Source organism: Musa acuminata, chromosome BXJ2-8 (assembly GCF_036884655.1).
Source record: "Musa acuminata AAA Group cultivar baxijiao chromosome BXJ2-8, Cavendish_Baxijiao_AAA, whole genome shotgun sequence".
In the NCBI taxonomy this organism is placed as follows: Eukaryota; Viridiplantae; Streptophyta; class Magnoliopsida; order Zingiberales; family Musaceae; genus Musa; species Musa acuminata.
Window position 1 is genome coordinate 11,125,784 of NC_088345.1, and position 16,757 is coordinate 11,142,540.

General features: G+C 44.8%; 4 protein-coding genes across 6 annotated transcripts; 3 read left to right on the forward strand and 1 right to left on the reverse strand.

Annotated features, from left to right (window-relative positions):
* Nucleotides 1–500: 500 nt before the first annotated feature.
* Nucleotides 501–1,383, reverse strand: LOC135620359 (uncharacterized). The gene is made up of 2 exons (XM_065123293.1): nucleotides 1,057–1,383; nucleotides 501–896 (listed from the first exon to the last, which is right to left on the reverse strand). The coding sequence occupies exons 1-2, from the start codon at nucleotides 1,381–1,383 to the stop codon at nucleotides 501–503; spliced, it is 723 nt and encodes a 240-aa protein (XP_064979365.1).
* Nucleotides 1,330–4,794, forward strand: LOC135619177 (pentatricopeptide repeat-containing protein At5g16420, mitochondrial-like). 2 transcript variants are annotated; one of them, XM_065120930.1, is made up of 3 exons: nucleotides 1,330–3,286; nucleotides 3,812–3,971; nucleotides 4,148–4,794. In XM_065120930.1, the coding sequence occupies exon 1, from the start codon at nucleotides 1,764–1,766 to the stop codon at nucleotides 3,156–3,158; it is 1,395 nt and encodes a 464-aa protein (XP_064977002.1). In that variant the 5' UTR covers nucleotides 1,330–1,763; the 3' UTR covers nucleotides 3,159–3,286; nucleotides 3,812–3,971; nucleotides 4,148–4,794. The 2 variants fall into 2 exon arrangements, with proteins under 2 accessions (XP_064977002.1, XP_064977003.1); XM_065120931.1 differs by having other exon boundaries at nucleotides 3,812–3,960.
* Nucleotides 4,795–6,146: 1,352 nt separating this feature from the next.
* LOC135619176 (protein REVEILLE 5-like) lies at nucleotides 6,147–9,261 on the forward strand. The gene is made up of 6 exons (XM_065120929.1): nucleotides 6,147–6,380; nucleotides 7,030–7,164; nucleotides 7,247–7,358; nucleotides 7,449–7,510; nucleotides 7,657–8,073; nucleotides 8,157–9,261. Exons 1-6 carry the CDS (start codon nucleotides 6,348–6,350, stop codon nucleotides 8,901–8,903), a joined length of 1,506 nt encoding a protein of 501 aa, XP_064977001.1. The 5' UTR covers nucleotides 6,147–6,347; the 3' UTR covers nucleotides 8,904–9,261.
* Nucleotides 9,262–12,952: 3,691 nt separating this feature from the next.
* Nucleotides 12,953–16,574, forward strand: LOC135583428 (NAC domain-containing protein 54-like). Of its 2 annotated transcripts, none has more exons than XM_065120934.1 (6): nucleotides 12,953–13,665; nucleotides 14,450–14,730; nucleotides 14,809–15,087; nucleotides 15,164–15,511; nucleotides 15,593–15,674; nucleotides 15,756–16,574. In XM_065120934.1, the coding sequence occupies exons 1-6, from the start codon at nucleotides 13,509–13,511 to the stop codon at nucleotides 16,430–16,432; spliced, it is 1,824 nt and encodes a 607-aa protein (XP_064977006.1). In that variant the 5' UTR covers nucleotides 12,953–13,508; the 3' UTR covers nucleotides 16,433–16,574. The 2 variants fall into 2 exon arrangements, with proteins under 2 accessions (XP_064977006.1, XP_064977007.1); XM_065120935.1 differs by having other exon boundaries at nucleotides 15,748–15,939.
* The last annotated feature ends 183 nt before the right edge of the window (nucleotides 16,575–16,757 follow it).

Genomic DNA, 16,757 nt, shown 5'->3' on the forward strand with positions numbered 1-16,757 from the left:
GGGGGGGAGGATAGGGAGATTTAAATGGTTGGTGGAGATTGGTGATGGGAATGAAGTGGTGGGCGTACATTTGGAGTGGATCATAGAAACTAGTGAGATAGTATATATGTGAGGTTGAAGACCTGTTGCTTGCATCGACCCAAGTAATCAAGCGAACCACACATCTGGATTCCTCGAGGATATCCCAAAATCTCAGCTTTCTACTTATAAAGATAGGATTAGGTACGTTAATCCTCTCCAGATGCTGCATCTGTCCGAGCAAGTCTGCAACAATTGGTGGAACTCATCTAGGACTCTCTCAGCTTCAGTGCAATGGATTTCCGGATCTTGCTGGCCAACTCAACAATCTATCACTCGAACATCAATATCTAACTGGAAAACCTTTTATTTCGATAGATTTGGCACGCCTAAACAAGGCCGTCAATGAGTTCTTGATGTTTAACTACTACATAGCATCAACGGGACACAGGAGGCGAACTCTCTTCTCTCCGGTGTGACTCCTATGACAGAGTGGATGTATTCCCAGCAGAACTTGCCACATCTCCACCAGCCGGACCACCACCACCACCACCAGTCTTCTGATCGTTCAGAGATAACAATGCCAGATTGTTCATCACCATTGAATCGGCCATGCCAGCGTACTGGCTCGGTAGCAGCGCCGAATTATAGTAAACGTACTCTCGAGGTCCTCCCGTCAACGCCACCGCGTTCCTCCCCGTCTGCGCCATCGTGTCTGCCATGAACATCTGAGCCATCAGCTTCTGCTGCATCCCGGACAGCGCCGCCGCCGGATCGATCTGTCGTTGGGCAGCGGTGGCCTGTTCCGCGGGCTTCGTCCCCGACACGAAGCAGCTGATGTGGCCGCCGAAATCGCAAGCCCTGCAGATGTAAAGCCACTGAGACGAGGCGTCGAAAGCGCCTCGGCACAGGTCACACAAGTAGCCCCGCCCCGCCCACTAGTGGGATCCTGGTGGACCAGCGTCACCGGGTGGGGATGGGACGGATGGCTCAGCTTCTCAGCGAGACCGTCGCAGGGGAGGTGTCGGTCGAACTGACAGCGAGCGCAGTGGAAGCAGAAGGCGGCTCCGTTCTGGCCGCACGCGTTGCAAAGGAAGGCGCCGGTGGAGTACGCCGGCAAGAGATGGAGGGTGAGAGGGTGGGAGGGATGGGCAGGGTGGGGTGGCGGGGGACTTGCGGCAGCCGAGCGCAGGTCGGGTCGAGAACGTAGCGGCACCGCTCGCACCGGTAGGCCGAGGCGGCGCAAGGATGGCGGCACGCGTGGCAGACGGGCTTCGCTTCGTCTCCTTGCAGATCGGTGAGCTTCAAGGGGTGGAGATGGGTGATGTGGTGAATGGTCTTCTCCGGCTTGTTCTCCCTGTCCATGATCTCACACCCTAAGTTGTCATCTCCCCTGCTTCTGTGGACATTAATATGAGACTCTCAGCTCCAGAGGTGGCAAGCAAGTCAACGGAGCTCCATTATCAAAGATGCCATGGACTCCATGGGAGAGACGCAAGTCAAAGAAAGTCGTCGCTAAACGTGATCACAAAGGCTCTGCTCGCTGCAACTCTGTCAGCTGCTACAGCACAAAGTCAATGTATCGCTTCCTCTGCGTTTGACTATGACTTGAGACCACGGAATAATATCAGTGTCTTAAAACGATACGTTACAATCATTATTAAAGATCATAACGGTTTCGGAGCGCGCGCTACAGATGATAATAACGGGCTTTTATAACCATTGGGCAACGAACTTCGCCAAGCATGTCCGTTCCAATGCCTCCGGGGCTTCGAATCGGCTCGCTTCGAAGAACCCTAATCTCGTTTGAAGCCCCTAAACCCCATCCCGACCGCTTCTGCCCCCTTTCTTCTTCCTCCCAATCCTCTTCTTGCTCTAGTCGATCTCTTCTAAGCGGCTTCATCCGCGCCACCCTTCCTTCCCGCAGATCGCTGTCCTCCTCTTCTCAGGTGCCACGGCGTCCCCACACGAGCAGAATGAGCCCAACGCCTCGCCTTCGTCGTGTCGATCCATGTGTGGTCTCTGAGATCGTTGCATTGATCAGCGGAGACTCAGATGATCTGGAGTCGAAGTTGCGCCTCCTGAATCTGAGCCCTTCGCATGCCCTTGTTTCGGAGACTCTTCGCGTGTTGAACGATCGTGGCGTCTCGGCATTGCGGTTTTTCGGCTGGGTTTTGGGTTCTTACCCCGATTTCAGGCCTAATTCTGAAGCCTACAATCTGATTGTATTGAACCTCGGCCTCTTCGACGATTATAGCACCATGCATCGCGTGTTCCATGAGATATCCTCGAAGGGGCATTGCTTAACAGGAAAGGCCTTCTCTTTTCTTGCGGCTCGCGGCGCTGATGTGATCAAGGATTCTGTCAGAGAACTCGTTGTGTTGCTAAGTAGAGTCGGCGGATCTTGCCGAGGATCGGGAATCTTTTCGTTGATCAAATTGCTTTGCTCTATGAATGCCTTTGATCTTGCTATCTCGGTGATGGAGGAGACGGCGAGGAGGACTTCATATTACAATGTGCTTATCGCTGCAAAGTGCAGGAACCTTGACTTTCAAGGCGCACGTGATGTGTTCGACAAAATGCGAAGGTTTGGTTGTGACCCGAACACGAAATCGTACAATTATTTGCTTGGGAGCCTCTTTAAGAACAAGAGAGTTGTTGAAGCATGCGAGTTGCTCCAAGCAATGGAAGACTTGGGATACCTTCCGGATTCGGTAACTTTTGAGGTCATTCTGGTTCATGCGTGTAAGGCTAACAGGATGAGTTTTGCCATCAAGTTTGTCGATCAGATGTTGTCTGAAGGGTCTAAGCCAAGCCTATCAACACATGCGGCATTCATAAAAGGATACTTCTGGTCAGGGCACGCGGAAGACGCTTACCAGTATGTGGTGGATATGAGCATGAAAGATAAATGTTCGGTCAATATGAATTTTAGCTTACTTGCCAAACTTTACTGTGTGTCGGGAAGGATAGAAGAGGCAGGCATAATTCTTTATGAGATGATGGGTGAGGGCTTAAAACCCAATTTTCCTGTTTATATGAGAGTGATGAAGGATCTCCATAAAATATCGAGGGGAGATTTGGCATTAGAACTTAAAACCAAGTTTCAACAATTCAGCTTACGTACAGATGGCAGATGATCTTATTCTCAATATGAGCTATGTGGCAATATCAATCTCAGTTCATAAGTTCAGAGAATTCTCAGCAATTTTGTTCATGAGTTTAGCTGGGAAGACTGGTTCTATGAAATTTGTAACTCTGAATGGAGGTATATTCTTTGGACAGCTAGATGAATTAACATGCTGCTTATTCTTAACCAAGAAATTGCATTTCATTGGATCGAAATGTTGATTGATGTTCAAAGCTTTGCTCTGTATATTGGATAACAAAGAAACTGTCATGTTGTATGTATGTAGCAACTAACAAGTGCCATTGGGTCCTGTTCTGTATAATAGTCAACTCTTCACTAGGAATGAGCATACATATATTAATGCATGTATACAATTGTGTACATATTTTGATATGTATATTACATAACAAAGTTTGTTATGCTCTAATTGACCTGATGCCTAATTATCGATTATGTCATCCATCAAACTCCAATATAGCAATAATGGTATTGATAAATATTCATAACAATACAGTGAGATTCAAGCAAAGAGAATGTGAGTTCTCCCTCTTACAATATTGGCTTTGTGCTCTTTACATCGCAAACCATTTTCTACTTCAAAATATCCTCTGACGTAATGTCATAGGATCCTGACATATCCCTTGTTTCCATTCTGTTGTGCAGGTCTCATCCTAGAACACATCTTAACTCCTGGAGCACATCTTAATTTCTCTTCAGAACACCTTGGTCATGGCCATCTTGGATTGGATCACCTCAGTTCCTCTTCATTCAGCTACCTCGGCCTGATGGCTGCCTCGGTCATAATCATTTTGGTAATCTTTTGGTACGTTAACTTATTTACTTCAGCAAAAAGGTTGAATCGGCTCAGCATACATGAACAAATTTAACTGCATCATAACACGAAGCACTAATACCATTTATGATATGTCCTTTGTTTACTTTGTTTATGTGACTTCTTGTACATTGCATGTGTGATGGATGATCTATTGCATGTGCCAGGCCCCCTGATGGAAAACCAACGTACAAGACTGCATTGCGCCTGTGTTCGAAGTCTCCACAGCGCTATATCGGTTGTCAGCACTTGGTCTTTCTCCTGTCCTTGTTGGGAATTTTCCTTAGATTTTACATTTAAGTGGATCCCATATTATCACTCTAATCACAAGAGAGAGTTTATCATCCAAAGGTTCCTTGGTGCACTTGAATGGGTGCATACTTCCAAAAACGTATCCACTAATGTAACAGAAAAAATTGTCGGGGGACAGTGAAGAGCCATCATCTTTCCTTTGTACCTGATGTAATCTTCCCAGAGAAGGTAAATAAATCTTCAGGGACAGGGTTTCTCATCTTACCCACCAAGCTGGAGTAGATCTCAAGAGGAGCAGAACGAGCACATGCAGTTGGATATAGGCAAGAAAAGTTCTGGTAGAGTCACACTGAGGTGGGGCTATTCTTCTCATCCACAATATGCTGGTCTCCAACACATGAGCATCATTCAGCTGCCATTGTCCGACCTGCCAAACAAAAACAGAGTGAATGTGGATTGCTCTCAAGATTCTTGACCGGGGCACAGCTTTTTTGGCCCCTCTCAAATCCTTCCTTGTTTGTAGAGAGAGAGAATACACTGACGAGTAGCATTTTGGCTCTCCTGTCCCCTCTCTTTTGGTTGCCCCAAGTCTGTTTAATGGTGGTGAGCCAGTGGATTTCTTTTCCTTGTAGATATCAGAAAGCAGCTGCCGAATGCTGGCTTTGCCATGGTAAAAGAATTCACTCTCTTTCTGGAGTAGTATTCCCCTGCAACTGCTTGAAATATACAGGAATTATAGGCTCAGTAGGAAAACTTGGTATGATTACATGAATGAAAGTTTGGCGAGCATAGCGAATGACTGATGTCTAAATGCTTTGGATTGCAATTCTAATTTTGGTTGACTGGCCTTTCAAAAAAGAAAAAGTTGTAAGACAAGGAAAGAAGGAAGGCTAATATCAATCTGGAGGCTTACTGAAGACTTTTGACATGTAATGCTAGTCTCCGACACAGTCACATGGGTTGCGCTACATTGCAATTATGCTCATAGATGGGACACAATCCATTATCAGCAAGAAAAAAAATGGATCAGTCGAGAGTATCGTGAAGAATGGCAATTCTAAACTTGTGAGATCTACTAAATTGCTTGATCACGAGGAATTGTAGTTGCTTGTAAAGCCATATTGCCGATCGTACCGATTATTATATCTGTAATCACGTATGTTCCAATAAGTGGTCAATATTAGTTTTAAGGTCTTTATGATATAAGAAAGAGAGAGCGGTTCTGTGACGAACATTACGGTTAATGCAGCATCTATGTACCGACGTGGTGGTTTACTTGCCATCAGATCCTCATCAAGCGGCCATCATGATGCCTTGCACTCTGGGCTGCTGCTGTCCTCTTCTCTCCAATCGCGTCAATGTGGGTTGGGATCTTTTGCAGCCATTATCCACAGCCTTCGGCTTCCTCGAATCGGTGGGACACGTGTCTTCGGATGGTCGGACAAACGGCCGAGGAGTACCACGTTTGTTAAGTCAAGGTGAAGTGCACGCTTCATGTTACAGGCATCCTCGAACCTGATCCTTCAAGTTTTCAGATGGCAAAGTATATAAATAATAGTATTTATCCATTAAATTTTTTTGATATTATACATATTCCTTCAAATATTAGAATATATATTCCAAAAGCGTACACTCTAATCTTAATTTAGGTTTTAAAAAATAAGAAATAATTATTAATACTAATTACTAACCATCATTATTAATATTATATCACATGTTTTTTATCTTGCCTTTTTAACCTCACAACGTGAGGTCACAACCAGAGGTGGGGATTAAATTGAGGGAGCGCCACGTGTAAGCGGCTCCTGGCCACATGTATAGAGCAGCTTCTGGAACCATCCCCCGTGTGAATTTTTTTTAAAGGGCAAAAAAATCTCCCCGTCCTACGTGGCATCACCTCCTCTCCTTTTGCCTGCGTGTTTGCATTCTTCCTCCGACCGTGGCTTCCATTCTTAGTCCCGTCTCCCCCTCTTTCTCTTTTCCTCTTCTTCTTCCTCCTTTTCCTCTTGATCAGGACCGGTATCTTGAAAGAAGGATTGTTTGGTGAATCATGACGTGTTCGACTTCTTGAAGATTCCGTCAGATATCGAAGGAGATCGGCGGCGGCAGCTTTGGATGAGAGCAGTTCTTGCGGGGATGGAGAGTCAGGTAGACGAATATTTCTTACCTTTTTGGGTTCTCCGCTTTGTTTTGGGAGTTTTGGAAAAAGTTCGGGAGGCAAAAAATTGTTCTTGTGTGGGGTTGGGTGCGGTTTGATTTGTCGTGCTTCCCCTTTCATTTTGCTGTTTTGAAGCTCGATGCTCGTGTGATTGAGGGTTTGTGGTGATGGATTGTTTTGATCGATTAGGGCTGTGTCCAAATGCCTGTGGATTTGATGGACTCGTGTCCCAAAAAACTGGTTGTTTTTTTTTTTTGCCCCCTTGAACTTCTGAACTCACCTCTCTGTATGTGGGGGAAGATTTACCAATAAGGATTTGCAATCAAGAGGTTATAGAATAATATGAGATTTGAAGGAAAGAATGTTTGCTTTATTTCTTTTCATTGATAGGCATCTTATTCTCGCCATCTGAATGTGAGGATACTGGTTAAAAGTAGGAATTTTCCTAGCTGGTCATGTTAGTGTTCTTAGATCCATCACACACTATTAGATGCTATATATATATATATATATATATATATATATATATATATATATATATATATATATATATATATATATATATATATATATATATATACATGGCCAAGAAACATATCTATCTCAAGTTAGTTGCTGAATTGGGATTTGTATAACCAGGAGCTACACGAAGTCACGAGTCCGAAACCTGTTTGTGATTCCTACAATCAAATGGATGTGGATGCGAAAACATCATCGATGAGTATTCCTCGCTCGAAGGAGATTGATTCACCTGTGACGGAACAGGCTCCCAGGGTATCTTCTATCGTCAATTGTTCTCTTCGAGCTTCGACTTGGTTGTTTCCTAATGAAATTTCTTCTGGGTTTTGTTAATTAGGTGAGGAAACCTTATACAATAACAAAGCAGCGAGAGAGGTGGACGGAGGAAGAACACAACAAGTTTCTTGAAGCTTTGCAGCAGTACGGGCGTGCTTGGCGCCGTATAGAAGGTTATTATGATGCTTTCTTTTTTCTTCTTGTTTTCGGTTCGGACATTCTTAGCCTGTATCTGTATTCACACTTGGGAATTTAATTTGCAGAACATATAGGTACAAAGACAGCAGTTCAGATCAGGAGTCATGCCCAGAAGTTCTTTTCTAAGGTTAATTGCTGCTTCAGTAACTATTTGTCTGTCATAATGTGGTGCCCATGGGTGGTCTTGCTCGACTGATAAAGTCAGTCATTCATGGAGATGAGCACCGAAAGCTTTTCTTTCCAGCTCAATATTTCTCTTTCTCATCCACTTAGGTGGTTCGCGAGTCTGGTAGCAATGACAACACAGGCACGTCGAAGGGCATCGAGATTCCTCCCCCTCGGCCAAAGAGGAAACCAGTGCACCCGTATCCGCGTAAATTGTCTCACTCATCCAACAAGGAGATTCCTGCTCTGAAACAACTTGAGAGGCCTCGTTTGCAGAGTCCTATAATCTGTGAGCAGGACAACAGATCGCCTACATCAGTTCTATCGGCTGTTGGATCGGAAACCATGGGTTCCGTGTTCTCAATTGGCCAAAATGGTTGCTCATCTCCGGTTTCATCTGCTGCTGGTTCAAATGATCAAGATGATCGAGGACAGTCACCTACTATGATGGTTCAAGAAGAGCATAAGCTTCGAGGTTTTGACCCGGCAGTTCCTGCTTCGACTAGGCAAGATCAGCTTCCAGAGGTAATCTTTCAAATAAGCATCAAAACCTGTCGGAGTGATCGCAAAGCTTATTTTTCTGACTGGCCTATTTAAAAATGCTTCAGGTGATAGACCATTGCCCTAATGCATACACCTCATCCGAAGCACCATTACCAACTCTCAAGCTGTTTGGAAAGATGGTAGTCGTGACTGATTCAAACGTTTCATCTGCTTCCGGTGCTGCTAACATCGCACAGCCCCAGCCAACCTCATCCGTTGACATCAAAGGTCTCCAAGAGAACAAAGCTCTTAATTTGCATTCCAAGGCTGAAATGTGGTTGCAAAGAGCAAGACATGGAGTTTTTATTGGGGACTCGATCAGAAGTACATGCGATGCTTACCCTGGTCAGCCACCCCCCTTGTTGTATCGCTTTCCGTTAGTAGGAGGCCACTCTGTAGAGCCTACGTTTCTTTCTCCACCATGGTGGTCCATTTATGGCAACTTGCCTTTCTCGTATATCCATCTGCAACCACAGTATCCTCTGCAATTCGGGATGGAAGCCGCAGGCAATGAAGACATTCAGAGGGAGGGTTCTTGGACTGGTTCTAACACTGCATCGACCAGCGGAGCAGGACTAACCGATCCAAATGCTGTTGTGGTGAACTCAAATAAAGCAGAAAATGTGGCAGAGAGTGATTCAATGCCTTGCACGAGTCTAAAGCCGAGCAGTATGCCGGCTTCCCGAAGAGGGAGCGGGGGCTCCGGAAGGGGATTTGTGCCTTACAACAGGTGTGCCGTAGAGAGTGAAGTGCAGCAGTCAGTGACGGCCAGTGAAGATGGTGAAAGCCAGGCAATAAGGTTGTGTTTGTAGCCGGCATGGCCTCAAATACGATACTAGATATACCTCATCCTACTCACTTCAAATATGATACTATATATACCTCATCAAGCTTTTCGTCTGCAGAGATGGTTCTTTAACAAGAAGGGAAGACTGTTGAACTGTGAATTGTGGTAACAGTTGGAGGAGCGTTAGTTAGGTCTGCCATCTCTGTTGCTTGTTGTATGTAGATCACTTCATGGACTGATGAAGCTTCAGTTCAGTTGTAGCAACTCTTAACTCTCTCTCTCTCTCTCTCTCTCTCTCTCTCTCTCCATTGTCATACAACAGTCGTCTCTGTCGTATGTTGTAAAACATGTTGATGTTGGTAAATCCTGCTGTTGTTCCTTTAGCTGAGTTCGTCTGATCTACATAAATCACATGATCTCTCGTTTGGCTACACAAGCATGAATTAACAATCCTTTGCCCCGAAACCCGTGCGGCAGATGATGGGAGTCTACTCGGAGTTAATTGTTGATCTTTGTAAAAGTGGAAGATGAAGTGGGCAAACCTTTCGGTCACAATGATTCCAAGCTTCCTTCGTCCTAGTTTGGCACAGTGATGAATCAAAGAACTCTGCTTTGCCGCCTGCCGACGCCATCCATCGCCCTCAGGCAGGCATTCATGGATCGATCCCAACACCGCCTCCATTGTCTTTCTTGTTTTGTACTATAAAAATTAAAGGGTAAGTTTCTCAAATAAAATTAAAATTTTATTTATTTTTCATCATAGTATTTTTTTATTTCAACCATTCGTTCTTTATTTTCTAAAAGATAATATTATCTCCGATCTCCATCATCGTCTATCGCTATCATCATTTTTTTCGTTCGTCATATTTATCCTCACTCTCATCCATCGTCCTTAAATTTGTTTTTACTTTTGTTTATTATTATCATCGTGTTCCAATCATGATTAGCTTTATCCTATCGAGGCTCTACCTAGACTTATGCTCATGCGGCCAAAGACAACCACAACGAGATGATCGAGCAAAAGCAACAACTAATTTAAAAATATTTTATAATAAAAAAAGTGAAAGCTTATAATTTTTTTAAAGAATTTACTCAAAATTAAATACTAATAATAAATAAAATAATAATATAGTGAGATATAATGAGGTGGTGGTGGTGGAGAGAGACTAAACCTTCGAAGGGCAAAGCACCCACCGATGGTGGGTTGGATTGACGAAAAGGAAAAGGTGGGAGAGCACAAGATGCAGAACAAAGGGATGGGGTCCAGCGCGGCTGATCCTGTACCGCCACGTGGGTGCTTTCCCGGCACGTGCAGAAAGAGCACGGCGCCACTAAGGGGACGAGCTCCTCGTTGGCCGCCGCGGAGTCGCCCCCTCCTTGCCCGACTTTTTGGACTTCGTCGGCGAGGCTGTGCTTTTACGAGGAATTGCCACCTCACTCATCATATGATACTAATTGAAATATACTTTTTATCTTTATATCTTCTTTGTTTAATTCTAACATGATACAAGAGCTTTTGCGTTAAGCAAATTTGTTTTTCTTTTCTTCTTCTTCCCTGTCCAGCAATAGCGCTTCCAGAGTCGACATCGAGGAGTGGATCGACAAGATCCTCCGCGTCCAACACCTTAAGTCACTCTCACACACTTCTCAACTAGTTGGAACGTAAACATCGATATATCGTAGAAACCGATCTCACACTTCTACATCAAGTCTCCATGCCAACAACATTTTGGTCAACAGTCTTTCAAACTGTCGTCACCTTATTAATCGTCTACTCATTCTAGTTCTGCAATACCAGTCACCATTTGAAAAACTATTTTTCAAATTCTCAAACCTTCAAAAACTCAGAATATTTAATTATTTATGTTATCCATGGCTACGTCCCTATGCCCCACATAAGATAACATCAAGATCTAAGCATTATATCTTCATACGATATTCTCTTGAACATAATGTCTTTCGGTGCTACGAACCTAAAACTCAAGAAGTCTTTATTTCACGTCATTTTATTTTTGTGGAGTCTTGCTTTCCATTTTAAAACCTCTACTATGCAAGCCACTTCACCAAATATACATCATTGGAGTATACCATCGATCCTCTCAAATTAATCTCTTACCACACCATCTAATCCCTCTCTTAAAGATCGATACTCTTCTGTTTTTCCGGTTCAATAGCTCCTCACTCCCTTCATTACTTCTCCTCTTCCTTCTTCACAAGCCTTACCTACTACTGAAACAATATCCTTATAAAGACAACAACCTTCTTTACCTAGTCCCCCTAATGTATCTCAGCCTGCCCTGACCCATGTCAATGCCTCTCCACCACCCATACCAATAACACAACCTACAGCTCCTAAACATCCAATGACAACACGCTCAAAAAGTAGTAGTATCTTTAAACCACGTCAAGTTCTCGACCTACATGCTATCACCAAATCCTCTCCTGAGATCAATCAACACACCACAATTACTCAAGCTAAAAAATCTCCACACTGGCATAAAGTTATGTGTGAAGAATATGATGCTCTACCCCATAACTCCACATGGACTCTTAGACATTTTCATCCTATACAAAACATCATTGGGTGTAAATGGGTCTTTCGAATTAAGCGGAACTTAGACGGATCCGTTGCTCGATATAAAGCACGTTTAGTAGCCAAAGGGTTTCATCAACGATATGGCGTTGACTTCATAGATACCTTCAGTCTCATAGTTAAACCCATAATAATTTGGTTTGTTTTAAGTTTGGCCATCTCCAAAGACTGGCACTTATGACAACTGGACGTTAATAATGTCTTTTTTACGAGGGACTCTAACTGAAGATGTCTTTATGTAGCAACCCCCTAGCTTCGTTCATCACCAGTATCCGGACCTTGTTTGCAAACTATAAAAAGTCATTTATGGACTCCGTCAAGCTCCAAGAGCTTGGTACACTGAACTTGGATCGTTTCTGATATCAACTGGCTTCATCAACTCCAAGTCTGATACCTCTTTATTCCTACGATAACAACATGGAAATACAATATATCTTCTAGTATATGTAGATGATATTATTGTCATAGGCAATGATCCGTTGAAGATTCAGACATTTCTAAAACAATTGGTTGATCGATTCTCCCTCAAAGATTTAGGACCCTTGAGTTACTTTTTAGGAATGGAAGTAACATTTACATCCTCATGTCTCCTCCTCTCACAGAGAAAGTATATTCAAGACTTATTATCAAAGATAAATATGCAGGATGCAAAAGAAGTTGCTACTCCTCTCTCTACTAGTGAATCACTCAAATTATATGATGGTAGCTTGGCTCCTTACAATACTTGGCTCTCACCCGTTTAGATATCTCATTTGCAGTCAATAAATTATTTCAATACATGCACTAACCTTCTACTATGCATTGGTCTGTGGTTAAACAAATTTTGCGATATCTTAAAGGGATCCTTAATCATAGTCTATTTCTACGTAAAACCACTCCACTTCATCTACATGTCTTTGCTGGATAGGCAAGAAACTTTGATGATAAAACCTCCATGTTAGGATATGTCATCTTTCTTGGGTCTAATTCAATCAGTTTAAGTTCTAAGAAATAAAAGACAATTGTCTGGTCTTCAACTGAAGCTAAATATCGTGTCATTATTATCATTGTTGCTGAACTCAATTGGGTTACAAATCTCCTCAAGGAACTCAAAGTCAACTCTACCCTTACTCCAATATATTGTGACAATGTTGGAGCTACCTACTTATGTGTCAATCCAGTATTCCATTGTTAGACATCAACTTCGTGTCTCTCATGTCCATACAGTCGATCAACTAACAAACTCACTCACGAAGCCTCTAGTCGCAAACTATTTTTATTGCATCGGTCCTATCCTTGACATGAGCTCGATGGGTATGATAATAGAGAGATTTCCTTAACTGCATAACAAATGAGATTTTTGAAAATCCTCGCTTTTTACGAGGTCCACTTGGGCCTCATGAAGGGTAAGGAGGAGGTGGTGTCGAAGTAAAGGGACGAAAACTATCAACTCTCGTGATGAGACGAAAACTACTACGACTGGACGACGAGGGAGTCCGGAGGGGGCGCAATAGGTAAAGGTAACATGATGGACGAGATAACCAATTGGAAGAGGGAACCGACAGGCTTTGGCGAGGAAAAGAGAAGAAGACAAGCTTGTGATCCATTGTGGCCGTCGATGCAGATCCAGCAAACCAAAAGGAAGCAAAAGCCAAAGCTGTGAGCTTCTCCCGAACGCCGACGATAATCCACGCTAAAAAGCCATCGCATCAACCTCAACCACAGCCAGAAAAGCCATGGAGATGGGGGGCCGCCCATCTCCCCTTGCTTCCCTTGATCCAAAAGCTATTCCAGAACTCACTATAAAGCCATCGACGAGGCTTGCCCTCCCCTCCCCTCCCCTTGCTTTCTACGTTCCTCTTCCCCGTTCTTGCTTCCCCTTGTCCTCCTCCTCCTCCTCCTCTTCTCTCTCTCTCTCTCTCTCTCTCTCTCTCTGTATATCTAACTGTTAGGTTGTGTGATTAGCGTTTTGTCGATTCGCTGAGGAGAGTAGCAGGTTGCTCCTTGAGGCAAAAAGTTAGCAAGAGCTACTTGGTGTTGCGGTGTTGAGGATTAGCAATGGCGTCGATGAGTCTCCCTCCTGGTTTCCGGTTTCATCCCACCGACGAGGAGCTCGTGGTGTACTATCTCAAGAGAAAGATCAACGGACGTGAACTCGAGTTGGAGATCATCCCAGAGGTTGACCTCTACAAGTGTGAGCCATGGGATCTACCAGGTGATATTTCTCTTTGCTTTATTAACCGCTTTTGATAATCATGTGAACCCTTCCATATCTCATATCAAACAATGCAATCTGTAAGCAAATACATCAACAAAATGATGTTGATATGGAACAAGAAGCTTGCCTTGCCTTGCCTTGCCTTGCCTTGCCTTGCACTCAATTCTTCATCTCCTTCAACTTGGCACATTGATCAAGTCCATATCCCTACTCCACTTCTTCAAGAAAAGACTCCTAGTATTTGATTCCTCGATTACTTGTTGGGGAGAGCCTTCCTAGTTCCCAATTATATATATTCTATATACATGTATGCATACATAATATGGCAGACAAACTCCCATTACTTGGACCTTTGTTCTCATCCCGATCCTTCTTTTACACACTAGACTGGCGATTGCTGATGAGTTAGATGGGCCTCTCATCTTCCAAATTAAGGTGAAGGTCCGAAAGAACCACAGGATATCATTGTTTTGAACCAAAAGGTCAAAAGGTCACTTTGACTTCAGCTACAAGAGAGAACACGATCCTCCTTCCCCCCATCCATTCCAAACACTCGAGCTTTCCTAGAATATCTTCGATAGCTTGCGAGAACAGTAGCACATGGCACTCCAAGACAAAAAGGAAAGCATGGATAGAGATCACAGTGTCGTGTTCACATATATGGATTCTACTGATGATGCACCTAAACCAATCATGGAACGTAATCCAAGGTAGAAGATGCAGGGAAGTAGAGAGAAAGTTGGCGTCATCTTATACTTGTTACCTCATCCTTACCTTTCAGAGAAATCTTTTCTACCGGGCAAAGACCTCGAGTGGTACTTCTTCAGCCCACGAGATCGCAAGTACCCCAATGGGTCGAGGACTAACCGAGCAACTCAGGCCGGCTACTGGAAGGCCACCGGGAAGGATCGGAGGGTGAGCTCCCAACGCCGCGCGGTCGGGACGAAGAAAACCCTCGTCTACTACCGAGGCCGAGCTCCGCATGGCTCTCGGACCGACTGGGTCATGCACGAATACCGCCTCGACGAGAAGGAATGCGAGAATGCCGCCGCAGGTTTACAGGTACGTCAACGTCCTCTTCTTCTTTCTCTCCTTGTTGATGACGAGTTCATGGCCATGGGCGTCTGCGCGTCGATGAAGGATGCGTATGCACTGTGCCGCGTGTTCAAGAAGACCGCACCGGGCCCACAGATCGTCGTGGATCACTCGCAGTGGATGTCGACAGACCGATCCCCGACTGTTGATCTCTCCTCCGATGGAAGAGGGGACGAGTTCGAGAGCCGTGAGATGATGCAGGGGGCGTCTCTCGATGGCAGTGCTTGTGAGGACGGCAAGTGGATGCAGTATCTAACCGAAGAGGCATTCGGTGGTGGAGTTCCGTGTCATGATCCGGGAAGTTTCACTTACATGCCATCCAAGGTTAAGGATCATCCACTCCGATGCTTCCCTGATACCCCCACCCCATCTACTCTGCTCAACCGGTGTTCGTGTTCAGGTGGATGTGGCGTTGGAGTGTGCGAGGCTTCAACACAGGCTCTCCTTGCCGCCATTGGAAGTGGAGGACTTCCCTCGTATGGATCTCACCCAGTCGAAGGCCATGCGTTCCGGCAGCTTCCAAGAAGGCAGTAACCAGGTGGACATCCTGCAGGAGATCTTATCGGTCGCCTCCGCCTCTAATGAACTGATCGACGATTCCAGCTACGCTGACATGTGGGTTGGAACCACTAATCCTCATCTTGACGAATTTGCTTCTTTCTTGGAGCCCACAAAACTTATCGAGATAAGCGATCTGGAAGAGGAGTTGAAGGAGGAGGAGAAGAAGAAAGTGGAGAATCTGCGAGGGGTGAGTTGTGGAGCCAACATATATACATAGCTTAAAACGATGTCACTGTTTCGATTTGATTTGCTTTTACTTGATTCACAGATAGTTGTGGAAAGCGAAGAGAGGAGTGTAAGATTGGGAAGCATTCCAACCTACCAATTCGGGGAGGCTGTAGGCATTGAAGGTACGTCGTCTTCAAGCCGTGACTCCAAAGTCGAACGCTTGGGATACAGGCCATCGTATTAACTAAAAGCTAGATCGCCAGGAGATGCTGATGGCCGCACCAGATCGAATGACGTAGATGATGATGACACGAAACCTATATTTCCGGAGTCTGGACCAGATGATCTTGCCGTTGGTTTTCTCGGCGTCCACCACCGGCATGGCGGCGACGAAGGCCGAGCCGACCATGAGTACGAGAAGGTGGAATTCCAGCGCGGGCTATTTGTGTCGCATGCCGGCATGATCGAAACATTCTTCCACCGCATCGAGCCATCGAAGAAGGTCAGCTTCCATTTGAGTCCAGTGGCGAGAGGAGACATGGCTGCCGAGACGCATGGGGATGCGGCGAGAAGTAGAGGAAGGTTTCCATTCTTCGGCAGGGTTAAGGCATTCATACAAGACAAACTCATAAGAAACGAGGCATGTCAGGGCAATGGAAGAGCGAGTGAAGTGGTAGAAATCGCGGCACTCGTGTTGTCATCCCGAACCAATCAGAGTGATGAGGCGAAGGAGCAAGTCATGGAACAGGAAAGAGAAGGTGGATGCACTACTTGGAAGAAAAAAGAGGAGAATAAGAAGAACCGCAGAGGGGGTGACTGTGAGAGCAACGTCTGGTTTCCAGACATGAGGGCGGGGAGAGGCATTTGCAGAATGTTTTTGCTTGGGAAGTTGCCATTCCTCCTATCTTCTGCGTTGCCTCCCCACGGCTTCAGGAGTTGATCATATATATACTCACTCTTGTCACTGTGGAATCAGAGTCGCTTGTCACCCACAGAAGGAGACAAGTTCGTATTATACTGGACGCCGATGCAATTGTAACATTCATATGATTTCGAATACAGAAATTGCATTACTGGCAGAATGGCCTCGACAAGATTAATCGGACATGCCGATCCGACACAGGAATCATAATCCTGACAAGATGAACATTCCATACAGAAATTGCATTACTGGCAGAATCGCCTCGACAAGTTTAATCGGACATGCCGATCCGACATAGGAATCATAATCCTGACAAGATGAACATTCCGCTCCATCAGTCGTC

Bases quoted from the DNA above. Each gene is read 5' to 3' on its own strand.
- LOC135583428 (XM_065120934.1), top strand. From the start codon at position 13,509: ATGGCGTCGATGAGTCTCCCTCCTGGTTTCCGGTTTCATCCCACCGAC. The intron at 14,731-14,808 runs GTACGTCAACGT...GCGTCGATGAAG, and splicing joins ATGCCGCCGCAGGTTTACAG to GATGCGTATGCACTGTGCCG. The intron at 15,675-15,755 runs GTACGTCGTCTT...CTAGATCGCCAG, and splicing joins GGAGGCTGTAGGCATTGAAG to GAGATGCTGATGGCCGCACC.
- LOC135619177 (XM_065120930.1), top strand. From the start codon at position 1,764: ATGTCCGTTCCAATGCCTCCGGGGCTTCGAATCGGCTCGCTTCGAAGA.
- LOC135620359 (XM_065123293.1), bottom strand. From the start codon at position 1,383: ATGGACAGGGAGAACAAGCCGGAGAAGACCATTCACCACATCACCCAT. The intron at 897-1,056 runs GTCAGTTCGACC...GCCTCGTCTCAG, and splicing joins CTGCTTCCACTGCGCTCGCT to TGGCTTTACATCTGCAGGGC.
- LOC135619176 (XM_065120929.1), top strand. From the start codon at position 6,348: ATGAGAGCAGTTCTTGCGGGGATGGAGAGTCAG. The intron at 7,165-7,246 runs GTATCTTCTATC...TTTGTTAATTAG, and splicing joins TGACGGAACAGGCTCCCAGG to GTGAGGAAACCTTATACAAT. The intron at 8,074-8,156 runs GTAATCTTTCAA...AAAATGCTTCAG, and splicing joins GGCAAGATCAGCTTCCAGAG to GTGATAGACCATTGCCCTAA.